The following is an 11,489-nucleotide window of genomic DNA, read 5'->3' as shown; positions in this document are numbered from 1 at the left end:
GGGCCAAAGGTGTCCCGGAGGTTCTGTATCGAGGCGTCAACTTCAACGGGCTGATATGCGGTGTCGACGGGCCAGTCCTAGACCGCCCCTACACCTACTACCCTCTGTCCGCCACCTCCAAGCGCCCTTCATTGCTTCTCAACGAGCCGCAATGTGTGGCGACGTGTCCCGGCGTCGGCGACGTGGGGAAAACTCTAGACGTGCCCATGTCCCAGTTGGAACGTGACGCCAGTTCCAGTGTGGTGGTGCAGTACCGAGTGAACACCCCTCTCTACGCCACGCGACTAGTAGCGGACTACTTGTGCGTACCTCTTGACGCACGGCTGAAAGCTTCGGTGCTCGGCGCGTATCAGGGCCTCGGCCGACAGATGAGATTCGGGTTAGGCACTGCAGCTCATGCCTGGCCTGCGGTTTTCCTGTCCGTGATGGTATGCGCTGTCCTTGGGTCTGCGGTGCTGGTCACTCTTGTTGGGCAGGCTTCCTGGTTGCCGTCGTTGATTGCCGCGCCCTCAATTCCTATGCTGTTGTTCGCTATCGCGTGCTACTCGTTCTGGTTCGCCATTGCAGGAAAGGTTCCGAACATCTACTTTAAGTTCTTCCCTGCTACTTTCTCCGTCAGCGCCCTTCTCGGCGTGGTGTTCCTGTTGGGCTCTGTCATTGCCGCGTGTCTGGTAGCGGTCAACTGGCCGATCTATGGTGTCGTGGCCAACACGACCAAAGTCACCTCACATGCCTTCTGGAGCTCGAATGTCCTTCCGGTCTCAGCGGGCCTGGCAACGCTAACGACAACGTTCGCTGGGCTGGCATTCGATGTGATGCGACGTATCGTGGCGTCTGCGTCGGTGTCAGCGGTGGAGGAGTCATTGGCGATCAATGAAAACGGAGGTGTGTCTGTCGTTCCGCTGCACCGTGCTGTCAGATTTCTGGCTCCTGGGGTCGTTTTGGGGTGCATGGTTTGGACTGCGGCCTCCATTTGGATCGTCTTCACGCTGATCAACCTCAACCGATTCGTCGTCGCCTACACAGGCGCTACATGGTACTTTAGTGACCCAGCAACCTGCGGATGCGACCAACGGGATGTAGGATGGTGTCCGGCTCTGATTGCACTGGAAATCGGCCTGAAGCATCACCTGGGTAGCATGGCGCTTGGCGCTCTCGGCCTGCCGCTGACGGTTGTTAAGAGTGCCTTCGCGTTCCTGAGCAGACGCTTGAATCCGCAGTACTTCGACGTCGGTGAGTCCATAGGGGATAGGCACATGCAGATGCAATGGAGGTGCCTCCAGGGGTTCCCGATGCCAGTAACCACGCTACTGACACTATGGCAAGATCTCTGGATGCCTTGGTAGATCCGATTGCGGATGTTGTTGACTCCACAACGACTGCTGTTTGGACTGAAATAGCGTTGCAGTGCCACAACCTAAATGGCGGCATTCGCTCGTCCCGAGCTCGCTTGCTCTGCAAGGGTCCCCGTGTCATGCCCAGCATCGCTTCACCCTACGTAGGTACCGCCGGTATCCAGAGTTTGACGATGGCATGTGCGGCGGCACTGGGAGCCTATTTCATGGGCTTTTTACTGCTCACAAATGTCTCTGACTTTGACATCCGTCAACTTGCGAGAGATTCGGGCATTCGCACAACTCATAAGGCATTTTTTGACTTCACGTCACCAGATTCCTCTAGATTTGTGTCATCGCCCGCATATGCTGCAGGAATCGGAGCAGTCATGGCCTTCCTGTTCGTTCTGATGATCGCGGAGACCGTCGAAGTCATCTCGGATTCTATGTTCTACTGCTACATTCTGGAGTCCGATGGCTATGGAGAGACGTATCATGGCACACGGATCGGAAATGTCGTGGATCACCCCTGCAACATGCGGTATGCACCAGCGGGGGTGAAACAGTTCTTGTCAGAGGTGCTTGAAGTTGAGGAGATGGAAGATAATGCGTACGTAAATTAATCATATTAATAGAAAAGGGTATTTTGCAGAAATCACCCCACAATAAGTAGGTGATAAAACTTATAATGCACAAAGCTTTTTAATGCTAGTAGAGCTCTACAAGTCTCCAACATTTGCATCGAACCCCCTTCTGGCTGGGGTTGAAAACCGTACGATCGAACAAGGTGCGGATGATGCCATCATATGGCTGGAGGAGAAGTCCGAACAACACCTGACGTATAGTCAGCTTTTTAGCCGCGCGCTGTCCGTTGGAAGGCTGCTTATCGAACATGACTTGAATCAGGGCGAATGTGTCGTCCTCTGCTATCTTCCTGGCCCTGCTTTTTTGAATGCTTTTTTGGGCTGTGTGGCTGCAGGCATCGTGCCAGTGCCTGTATACCCTCCGGCTCCTGGAGGTGGCTCCTGTGACGCCGAGCGTTTCCGGTTGATTCTCGCTATCTGCAAGTCGCGGTTCGTCTTGACTGACAAGTGGTACTGGCGGGTGGCTTGCTCCATTCCGTCTCTTTGGGGCGCTGCGTCGTGGATTCAGACGGACAGCGTCAAGGATCAGGAGAACGTCTCGCCTTCCAGCGTAGAATGGGCTGTCGTGGATCCCGGCGACGTCTGCTTTATCCAGTTCACCAGTGGATCTACGGCTGAACCCAAGGGCGTCAAGGTCACACACAATAAGTGAGCTCTCTGGGGTGTGTAATGTAGCTTGGTGAATAACATGCACCTGTGTGGCGGTATTTTCGGACTGACATCCGTCTACGAGGACCCTGACACCGACGTAAGCTTAACCGACCGACCGCTCGAAGACTACCTCGAGATCATGAGGCGAAGAAATGAGATCTCTAAACGGGTGCTTGGGCACCCAGTTCGCATATTCTCCTGGTTGCCCGTCTACCATGATATGGGCCTCATTGGGATGACACTGGCACCTCTTATGGGAGGCTGCTCCCTCGTGCAAATGTCCCCTGCAGAGTTCATGCGACGTCCCTGTTCGTGGCTCTCCCGCCTCAGTCTGTATGAGTGTGTGGGTACAGCGGCGCCCAACTTTGCTTTGGACTTGGTGGTGGAGCGCGTCCCCACGGAAGTCCTGCTGTCGCTGGACTTCCGGTACCTGAGCAGCATTCTATGTGGAGCCGAGGCTGTACGTCCGTCCACGGTGGCTGCCTTTGAAAACAAGTTCAAGCAATGCGGTTTGCGACAGGGGACCATCATCCCAGCCTATGGGCTTGCGGAGCACACCCTTATCGTGTCCGGCACAAGGGACCTCCTGCAACTCTCAATTGACAGAGTCGCTTGCGAGAGGGGACTAGTGCGTCCCCTTCGCGAGGGCGGCATCGACCTTATCGGCCTCGGCCATCCGTGTCCCGGAGTGGATGTCGTGATCGTGGACGCTGCTACGTGTAGAGAGCAGGATGAAGATAGCACTGGCGAGATATGGGTGAAGTCCAGATCCGTCGCCAAGGGCTACTTTGGTAGTGACTCTCCGGCATTCTCTGGGTTCTGCTATCGGAAGCACGGCGAACGTGTTGGCCCGTGGCTGCGAACGGGCGATACAGGATTCTTCTACCAACATCAGCTGTTTGTCGTGGGTCGGATCAAGGATGTGATGATCATTCGTGGACGTAATGTTTTCCCCGCTGATATTGAGCAGTGTGTGGAGAAGAGCGTTGAGTACGTGAGAAAGGGGCGAGCCGTGGCATTCTGCACAGGCGAACTGGACCCTGCGCTGTGTGTAGCGGTGGAGGTGAAGGACGCCTTTTTCAGAAGTCGGCTGACTCAGCTCTTGCGCGGTCAGAAGACCGCCAATCCTATCGGATCGGATGAGGCCTTTGGGTTACACATCGCGACTCAAGTAAGAGCTTCGGTTTCGAGGTCCACCGGTTTGCACTGCCAGGACGTCTTTTTGTTCAAGCCTCGAACGATCCCGAAGACCACCAGCGGCAAGCTGCGTCGTGGAACGCTCAAGGAAATGATCGTCTCTCAGGCCGACGCCCCAGGTCTACTCTTCATGTCACAGGGGAAAACTTGCTGTCAGTACAAGACCCCCCAACCTCCCCTGGATTTAGAAAGCCTGCCTAGCGATATCCAAGGGCTGTCTTTTCGCGTGGTGGATGAGGTGATGAGCATCATGGATGACGTCCTCCCCTTCCATGACCTGTGCTCGCAGGCTGACGGCGTAGTTAAGCGGGTACAAGCTCTCATCGTAGATGCCGGCGTCGATTCGCCCGGCCTCTTCTATCTGATGCATGCAGTGCGACTAAGATTTCAAAGTGCCGACGTGGCCTTCCCTACAGAGTTCTTTCTCAATGAGCCTACGTTCTTGGATATCATACGTCTGGTCACCAAGGCCGTTGCTGAAGCGAAGAAGCTCAAAGGTGAGCAGCATTTGCAGCTAACATCAGACGAGCAGATTTCCACCAAGGATATCCTGGAGCACATTCGCTGCCACTGCACAGAGTATCGGTTGCACTGCTCGGTAGACCCCATCCGGGACCTAAGTGAGCTTCTCCCTCTCTGCGAAGTTCAAACTATGGAATCGCGAGGTCGCTACGGCGAGAACCTTTTACTTACAGGAGCCACAGGCTTTCTTGGACATTGGGTCCTTGCCGAACTTCTGAAGAGGACCAATAGCCGGGTGCACTGCTTCATCCGCAAGTCGGAGGCGGATTTCCTGGCCGACCTCTCTGCGGCCTCCTGGTGGTCGGCCTCCTTCGCATCGCGCGTACGCCCAATACGAGCAGACGTCGCCCTGAGCAAATTTGGCCTTAGTCCCCAGAGCTTCGAAACGTTGTCGTTGGAGATTGACAGCATTTATCACTTTGCGGCCGATGTAGGGCTGATGAAGGCATACGCGAGTCTACGGTCCACGAACGTGCTCGGTACACTACGTCTAGCCATGTTTGCTTCGACAGGGAGACTAAAGCGACTGCACTTTGCGTCTACTCTTGGCGTCTGGCCTGAGTACTTCCAGTCTGTCAACGTGAGAGGGAACTGTGCCTACCATGCAGACGGACATCAAACGTCGTCTGCTAGAGTGTCAGAGACCTTCGGTTGAGGATATCCTCCAGGTGTTCGACCCAGCCCAGCAGGGGTACGCCTTCTCCAAGTGGGTCGCTGAGCAGCTGCTTGAGCGATTCTTTCAGAACGGCCTTCCATGCGCGGTCTACAGGCTCCCAATCGTCGCCATTTGCCTAGCGACCAAGAAGCTGCAGACTGCGAACGTGTGCGTCAAGCTCATGGCTAGCATGCTGCAGTCTGGCACGGTCTGCTACTCCACGCGCTTCCTGGCCACAAGCTCCGTGGAGGCAGTGGCTCGCAGGGTAGTCGCTGTGGGATGCAATTCCGTGTGGACCAAACTCTCGCACTTCCCTGTTATGCACGTCGCGGATATTCGGTGCCCTACGGGGCAAGACATCTCTGCCTTAATGGCTAGGGTGGGGCTGACGCTGACGCCAGTTGACTCTCCAGACTGCGTTCTTAGGGCGCTAGATACGGAGAACCTGGTAAGTTTGGGCCCGTTGGCTACTTCTACCAGGCTGCGCAGCCTGTTCTTCCCCAATAAGGCGGTCGCTTGGAGTCCGAACGTCTCCATAGACACCACACTTTTCACCACGTTGTACGAGACCAGCTGCGGCCCGCTTCGCCAAGAGTCTGTGGCCGAAGTTCTCCAGACTATTTTCTTCGCCATGCTAAAGTCAGAGGTGAGTAGTCTCAGCCGCTGCGTTCGCGTGAGCCTTCCCGATGATGAAAGCGTCCTCAAGCGGTCTTTTACCGAGGGGCTGGCGTTGAGCATGGTGAGCTCCATGGACAACTTGCTGCGCTCTGGACGAGTCCTTATGTCACCGAAGAAGACTATCATGTACTGCCTGTGGATGAAGACTGCGCGAAGGTTGGCGACGAGTTTTCCGCAGCTGACTGAGACACCGTTGGGGCACCTCTTGGTGGTCAACTGCAGCGACCCGGCCCCGGCTGCGATGCTCCAGACGGCGCTTGTCCGTTTAGGAGGCGGCCGGTTTTTCTCAATCAGTCTAAGGGACGTTTTGGGTTCCGATGCGCTTGACGTGGTGAAGCTCTTTCAAGGAACTGGTGAGATCGACGACCAAGTGGATCCTGAAATCTTGATGGACATGCCCCTAGGGGATTCGGTCCTCATAGACCTTTTACCCGATGTCAATGTAAGTAAAGGCTCCTCTTTGCGACTCAGCCAAGCGAGACCATGTGCGCGCGTCTGCATCGCCCGACGGAGGTCACACCCTGCCCCAACCGCCTCCGCTTACATCGCGATATGCTACACCGTCATGCGCCCGGAAAGATCATAGTGGTATCGTCTGCCTTCTACATGTGGCATCTGGATGAACTCCGTGCAGTCTGGGAGCGAGTGGACGTGGTGGATGTCGTAGCGCCCGTGGTAGGAATCGGCCAATGTTGGATGTCACGTGACGACCTACGAGTGGATGCGTCCACAGTCAGCACGAACCCTTACGCTGTAGTTCGACAAGTCGCCTGCTCCCTTGGGTTGGTCCCCGCCCCTCCAGAATCAGATCCGACTGCCGTGTTTGTGAGGACCATACTGCAGCTGGGTGGTGGCCAGCACCTTCCCCTACGGTCGCGACGGCTCCATAACTGGGTTGGCTACCTGATTGACACTGCTCCGACGCTACTGCTACTTTGGGTGATGACCGTAGTGTTGTATCTCAGAGCATTTCTCAAACGAGTAAGAAGTTTTCAAGCATTGACGTCCTCCAGCCAACAGTGCTAAATGTGATTCGGTCTCTTCTTTTCAAGTGTATCCTGCTAATGCAAATAATGTCTCCAGTAGTTCGAATTGCTCAGGCTGCACCTTGCTGCCTTGTACCGCTTTTCCGTTGTATTTGCGACCCAGCATCTTCGTCAAGCACAAGTCTGCGCAGGCCGGGGTCTCATACTCGAGGAAGACATCGCCATCAGTAGCATTCAGCGCAGCCGGCGCGTTCGACAGCACCAACGGCGACATTATAATGGACCGGCGGATCTTTCCGAACTGGCCGCAGCCGTCACAGATATCATGCAGCACCTCGTTCCACGTGTCGCCTGACTCTTCGAGCTCCGCCTTCGTGCATATGGCCACGAATCGGATAAAGCGCGTCCCTGCGCGGTCCAGTTCTACAGCACCGATAGCAGCCTCAGCCTGTACCGGGTTGATTGTCATCTGGGCACCACTGCCAGGAAGAGTCACATTGGAGTAGTCGTTAGGCCTCGACACAGATACATTGTAACCCAGAACATCCATCCCGTCAAGTGCCAATGCCTTGTCGGTCTCCTCGATGGTGGCCAGCTCTACGAATCCGTAGTTGGCATTCTCTCGGGCGAACCACACGCAGAGGACTGGATTTTGGTTGACGTTGGCACAGAGCTTGCGCTTTTTCATTTCTTCAAAGATCACGTCCTGCAACTGAGTCTCCTTCAAGCCGACGTGGATCGGGAGGCCGCCAAAGTAGAGGCGCCGCAGCTTCCGCGTGCTGTTCATCAGCGACGGATCACTATTCGCCGCCGTGATGACACCAGTCTTTGCCACCCACTGGAACCCATCCCAAACGAGGCGAACGGGCTCGCGACCCTCACTGTCAGCGAGTCGTTGGAAGCCTCCCGCTCTTCGAATGCACTCCGTCTGCAATTTGCGCCTGCGTCGCTCGCGCTCTCGACTCCGTGCGCGCTCAGGACTCATGTCCGGACGCGGCGCAGCGACGGCCGTTTCCGACTCTTTGGCACGGCTGCTGAGTGATGGACTCGGACTGCGAGCGCGCCGTCGGTCCCGTGGGGTTTCTCGCGATCTTGATCTGCGCATAAACCGAAAATCTCTATTTCATCCGGCAATGTCTGCTCCTGTGTACGACCTAGGCACGCCGCCGCCGTGCGACTCTTACTGCGTGGCAGCAAACACATTCCGGAATCCCTTGCTTCAGGTGGCCACGTAGGTTGCGTACATGCAGTGGGGACTGATCGGTGGCCAGCTGCTGTTGTTCTTTGCGATGTTCGCAATGCCTTGTTGTGAGAAAAAAAAACAGGGCGACACAGTTAAAACGGGTGAAAAGGCTGAAAAAGTCAAGGACACTGCCATCGAGTCCTACCAAAAAGACCAGCAACAGGAACAGGCAGAACGCGAGAAACAGGAGTAATCAGGTCACTCTGGGAACAAGAGCCAGTGTTTTCTTCAGAGTTCGAATTAGACCTGTAAACGGTTCAATAGGTCCTCCAGCCACGCCCCAGTCTTTTTTCTTGTGTCGAGAGTACATCTCGAACTCCTCCCTAGTTTGGAGCGTCATGTTCCATCGAACCCCACACCATTGTGTCCAGTGGTACTGTGTAACGGACTAGTGGCTCCCACTACTTCGGCATCAGTCATCTTTCGGAAGTCCGTCAAACACGAGCAAATTCCTTTGTAGGACGTGGGACAGACGCAAACACCATCTACGTCATCCCACTCCAGCGGGCACCGTCGTAGGTTGCGATCTAGCTCAGCATTCCGTACACAGGCGTAGGAAAAGTGACAGCGCCACGAGAGATCCTCTTTCTCCTCCGGAGTCATACCTTGCGGTCTGAATGCCCTGCATGGACCGAAATACACTGTGTTTACTGAGGACCGCCCTCACTCGAGTTTGGGTTGCAGTAGCCGTTGTCACCTAAGGTGAAACCCACAGGACAGTCTCGGGAGTAGTCTCGTGGGCACCGGCCAAGCGTCCAATATTTGACTGTCAAGTGCTGGACCAGCCGCTTGAGGGAGTTCATAAACGCCGCCTCGCCACCGAACGCTGCGAGGTCCCCGGCGGCCTTCTCCACTCCCTTGGTCAGTAGAGTTTCCTTGTTCGGTGCCGGGTCCAGCTTGCGCCCCTCTGGGTCCCTTCTCACACCCTATCTTACGGTTCAAGCGCTTGTCTGTGCCGGCAGCACCCGATTTGGCACTTTGGCTGTCACTCTGAGCCCCTTTGAGTTTGCCCCCTGTTGGAAGCTGCACGAAGCGGGAGGTGGAGCCCGACACCGAAATGGGCCCGTCAGACAGGATTTCCGTTCTCAGAATCGAAGGTGCGGGCTTGAAGAGCGCGCGAGCCTGGGTGAGCTCATCTGTCACGACAAGCTGGGGTGGCTTCACGCGGTCCACCACTGCTCGCACCGACATTAAGGGTAGCTCGAGCGACGCCGGGTACGACGTCAGCGGCATCTGCAGAAGGAGGTTCTTACCTTCGTCGCACGTATGTTGGGGTGGAGGCTCCGTGTGGATAGGCAGGCGGGTCCCGGGCATGAAGCCCTTCACTGGTTCCGGAGGCTCCGCCGGCGGCGGTAAATTATTCACGTGACGAATACTTACAGCCTGCAGCGCGGAGTCCAAGGCGGTGACTTCTGCCGGGAACTGCGCCAAGGGAACTTCATCCAACTTTTCTTTTAACTTCTTTTCAATTTTCCCCTCTATTTTCTGTTGCTCATCTGCCGTTCGGGGAACGTGCAAGCTGACTGATGCATGAGGCACTCGGTGAGACGTTTCCGCATGGACAGCGCCTCGCATCTCCGAGGTCGACACGAAAGGCTTCATTGGGGCCTGGTCGAGTGACGGAAGTTCCTCAGCGGCGTCATCTCGCAGTTCGGACCCCTCTGGCTCGTCGTCCTTTCGTTCTTGTGCCGAAGAATCTACTCCGTTGATACTTTTGGTAGCCACTTGATCTTCTCGGTTTTCGTCATCTGGTGCTGTTATGGTTCGACTAGCGGTTTGTTCTGGTTCGGTTCCGCCGTCCTGATCTTCTCGCTCGTCACCTGGTGCTGTTATGGTTCGACTAGCGGTTTGTTCTGGTTCGGTTCCGCGGTCCTTCGTTGGTTTGTGTTGCAACCCGCGACTGACATTCTTATCGGCATGTGTTCCAAGTCCAGGGAGCTTATCAACCACCTCCGAAAGACGCTTCACTATCGAATCGTAGGATTCGCCACCTGTCAGCGACCGGACAGCTCGCCTTCTTTCTGGTGGTGGCGTGGGCTCCTGAGCCGCTACAAGACACCAAACCCACCACCTCATAATAATGTCACACGACTCTGTTTAGTCTATAATGCCCACACCACGAACTGCTTAGTGCTGGTGCTCCTCCTTGTGTCGTCGCTTCTGCTCAGAGATGACGTCCTGCATCTCCGCGCGTTTCTTCAGAGCGCGGTGATGCGAACCCAAGCGCTTCTTGGCGAACTTGTATGCGCGTCGAAAAGTGACGCCAGACCCGACTTTCAGCAGCTCAAGGATTCTCCTCTCATAGGGAGCGAAACCGCAGACCTCACGGACAACCTCAGCCACGATTTTCTGACGAGCAGACTTCGCAGGGGCCTTGTCCTTCTTAACCCTCTTGATGGGGGTGACCTGATGGTGGGGGTAGTTCCTCTCTGCAATAGATTAGAATCGGCTCTCATTCTACGGCCAAGGGGTCTACAGCATAAACGTCGAACTTACTGGTAGCGGGCATTGCAGACTGCAAGAGCAGGCGAAAATCGGCCTTTCTGAGACAGAACGGCGCTTGAGGGTGTGGGGCTACTGGATGCGCAATGGGGAAGCTCCGTCAGAAGAGATCAGCTCAAAGACATGCGCCACTGGAGTACTCCATAGAGCGTGACGCTCAGTACGAGAAGATGGTCAAGAAACAAAGAGAGCGCATGTTGGCGTCGTTCGACGAGATTGCTGAGGACGAGAATGAGGAGCCCATGACCGATCGAATGGCTCGAAAAGCTCTGGCGTTGACCGCGGACAACAGACAAGAAGACCATGAGAGCTTCATCGAGGAAGACGACCCGGACCAAGTGGCAGCGCTGGCTGCCGAGCTCGCCCGCCTCGACCTCGGGGAGCACGAGGACGACTGGGGCGACCTGCGCCGACCCACCAAAGACGTGCACTTTCTGGCGGACCTCATCGTCAAGCAGCCGCAGACGTCGGGGTCCCTAGGGCTTCCTTCCGAAGTGGTGGAAAAGTACACCAAGGTCGGCATGTTCCTGCGCAAGTACAGGTCAGGTCCGCTGCCGAAGGCGTTCAGAGTGCTGCCTATGCTGGACAACTGGGATGAAATTATACAGTTGACGGTACCCGAGCAATGGTCACCTCAGGCCATGAATGCGGCCACCAGAATAATGGTGAGTGCCCGACCAAATGTCGTCTTCCGCTTCCTGAACCTGGTTCTTCTCCCTGCAATCCTTCGTAACATCGCGGAGTCCGCGGGTAAGAAGGGAGGGGCCGAGACCGCCGTGCGCCGCTTGAACCATCACTACTTCATGGCAGTGCGGAAGTCGGTTTACAAACCAGGAGCGTTCTACAAGGGCATCGTCCTGCCGCTCGCTTTCGACGGCTGTACGTATAGACAGGCCATGATAATCGGCTCCATCATCACTCAGACAACTATTCCACTTAATCACTCGGCTGCTGCGCTCGAGACCTTGGCGGGCACCAGATTCACACCGACACCTGGGTCGTCTGGCCAATGGAGGCCGCCGGTCTCGTATTTCATCCACTTGCTCCTCAACAAGAAGTACAACCTGCCTGTCAGCA

General features: G+C 55.8%; 7 protein-coding genes across 12 annotated transcripts; 4 read left to right on the top strand and 3 right to left on the bottom strand.

Moving 5' to 3' along the window:
- Positions 1-206: 206 nt before the first annotated feature.
- KVP17_003555 (uncharacterized protein) lies at positions 207-1,957 on the top strand (the record flags this gene model as incomplete). The annotated part of the gene is made up of 2 exons (XM_068520999.1): positions 207-1,233; positions 1,263-1,957. The coding sequence occupies 2 exons, from the start codon at positions 207-209 to the stop codon at positions 1,955-1,957; spliced, it is 1,722 nt and encodes a 573-aa protein (XP_068372023.1).
- Positions 1,958-2,039: 82 nt separating this feature from the next.
- KVP17_003558 (uncharacterized protein) lies at positions 2,040-6,707 on the top strand (the record flags this gene model as incomplete). Of its 3 annotated transcripts, XM_068521005.1 has the most annotated exons (4): positions 2,040-2,626; positions 2,654-4,928; positions 4,957-6,123; positions 6,153-6,707. In XM_068521005.1, the coding sequence occupies 4 exons, from the start codon at positions 2,040-2,042 to the stop codon at positions 6,705-6,707; spliced, it is 4,584 nt and encodes a 1,527-aa protein (XP_068372028.1).
- A 21-nt stretch (positions 6,708-6,728) lies between these two features.
- KVP17_003559 (uncharacterized protein) lies at positions 6,729-7,772 on the bottom strand (the record flags this gene model as incomplete). 2 transcript variants are annotated; one of them, XM_068521008.1, is made up of 1 exon in its annotated part: positions 6,729-7,772. In XM_068521008.1, the coding sequence occupies one exon, from the start codon at positions 7,770-7,772 to the stop codon at positions 6,729-6,731; it is 1,044 nt and encodes a 347-aa protein (XP_068372031.1). The 2 variants fall into 2 exon arrangements, with proteins under 2 accessions (XP_068372031.1, XP_068372030.1); XM_068521007.1 differs by having other exon boundaries at positions 6,729-7,652.
- Positions 7,773-7,911: 139 nt separating this feature from the next.
- Positions 7,912-8,103, top strand: KVP17_003553 (uncharacterized protein; the record flags this gene model as incomplete). Its single annotated transcript, XM_068520996.1, has 1 exon — positions 7,912-8,103. The coding sequence occupies one exon, from the start codon at positions 7,912-7,914 to the stop codon at positions 8,101-8,103; it is 192 nt and encodes a 63-aa protein (XP_068372020.1).
- Positions 8,104-8,246: 143 nt separating this feature from the next.
- On the bottom strand, positions 8,247-9,986 carry KVP17_003554 (uncharacterized protein; the record flags this gene model as incomplete). 2 transcript variants are annotated; one of them, XM_068520997.1, is made up of 3 exons in its annotated part: positions 8,247-8,551; positions 8,578-8,817; positions 8,846-9,986. In XM_068520997.1, the coding sequence occupies 3 exons, from the start codon at positions 9,984-9,986 to the stop codon at positions 8,247-8,249; spliced, it is 1,686 nt and encodes a 561-aa protein (XP_068372021.1). The 2 variants fall into 2 exon arrangements, with proteins under 2 accessions (XP_068372021.1, XP_068372022.1); XM_068520998.1 differs by lacking the exon at positions 8,247-8,551 and having other exon boundaries at positions 8,558-8,817.
- Positions 9,987-10,037: 51 nt separating this feature from the next.
- On the bottom strand, positions 10,038-10,419 carry KVP17_003556 (uncharacterized protein; the record flags this gene model as incomplete). The annotated part of the gene is made up of 2 exons (XM_068521001.1): positions 10,038-10,339; positions 10,407-10,419. The coding sequence occupies 2 exons, from the start codon at positions 10,417-10,419 to the stop codon at positions 10,038-10,040; spliced, it is 315 nt and encodes a 104-aa protein (XP_068372024.1).
- Positions 10,420-10,498: 79 nt separating this feature from the next.
- On the top strand, positions 10,499-11,489 carry KVP17_003557 (uncharacterized protein; the record flags this gene model as incomplete). 2 transcript variants are annotated; one of them, XM_068521003.1, is made up of 1 exon in its annotated part: positions 10,499-11,489. In XM_068521003.1, a coding segment is annotated over one exon (991 nt), but the record flags the coding sequence as incomplete, so codon positions are not given. The 2 variants fall into 2 exon arrangements, with proteins under 2 accessions (XP_068372026.1, XP_068372025.1); XM_068521002.1 differs by having other exon boundaries at positions 10,499-11,482.

Source organism: the organism of the source record quoted next (assembly GCF_019968985.1).
Source record: "MAG: Porospora cf. gigantea B chromosome Unknown PgB_NODE_744_length_11489_cov_124.16, whole genome shotgun sequence".
NCBI classification, from domain to species: domain Eukaryota; phylum Apicomplexa; class Conoidasida; order Eugregarinorida; family Porosporidae; genus Porospora; species Porospora cf. gigantea B.
This window is presented reverse-complemented; position numbering and strand designations above follow the sequence as displayed.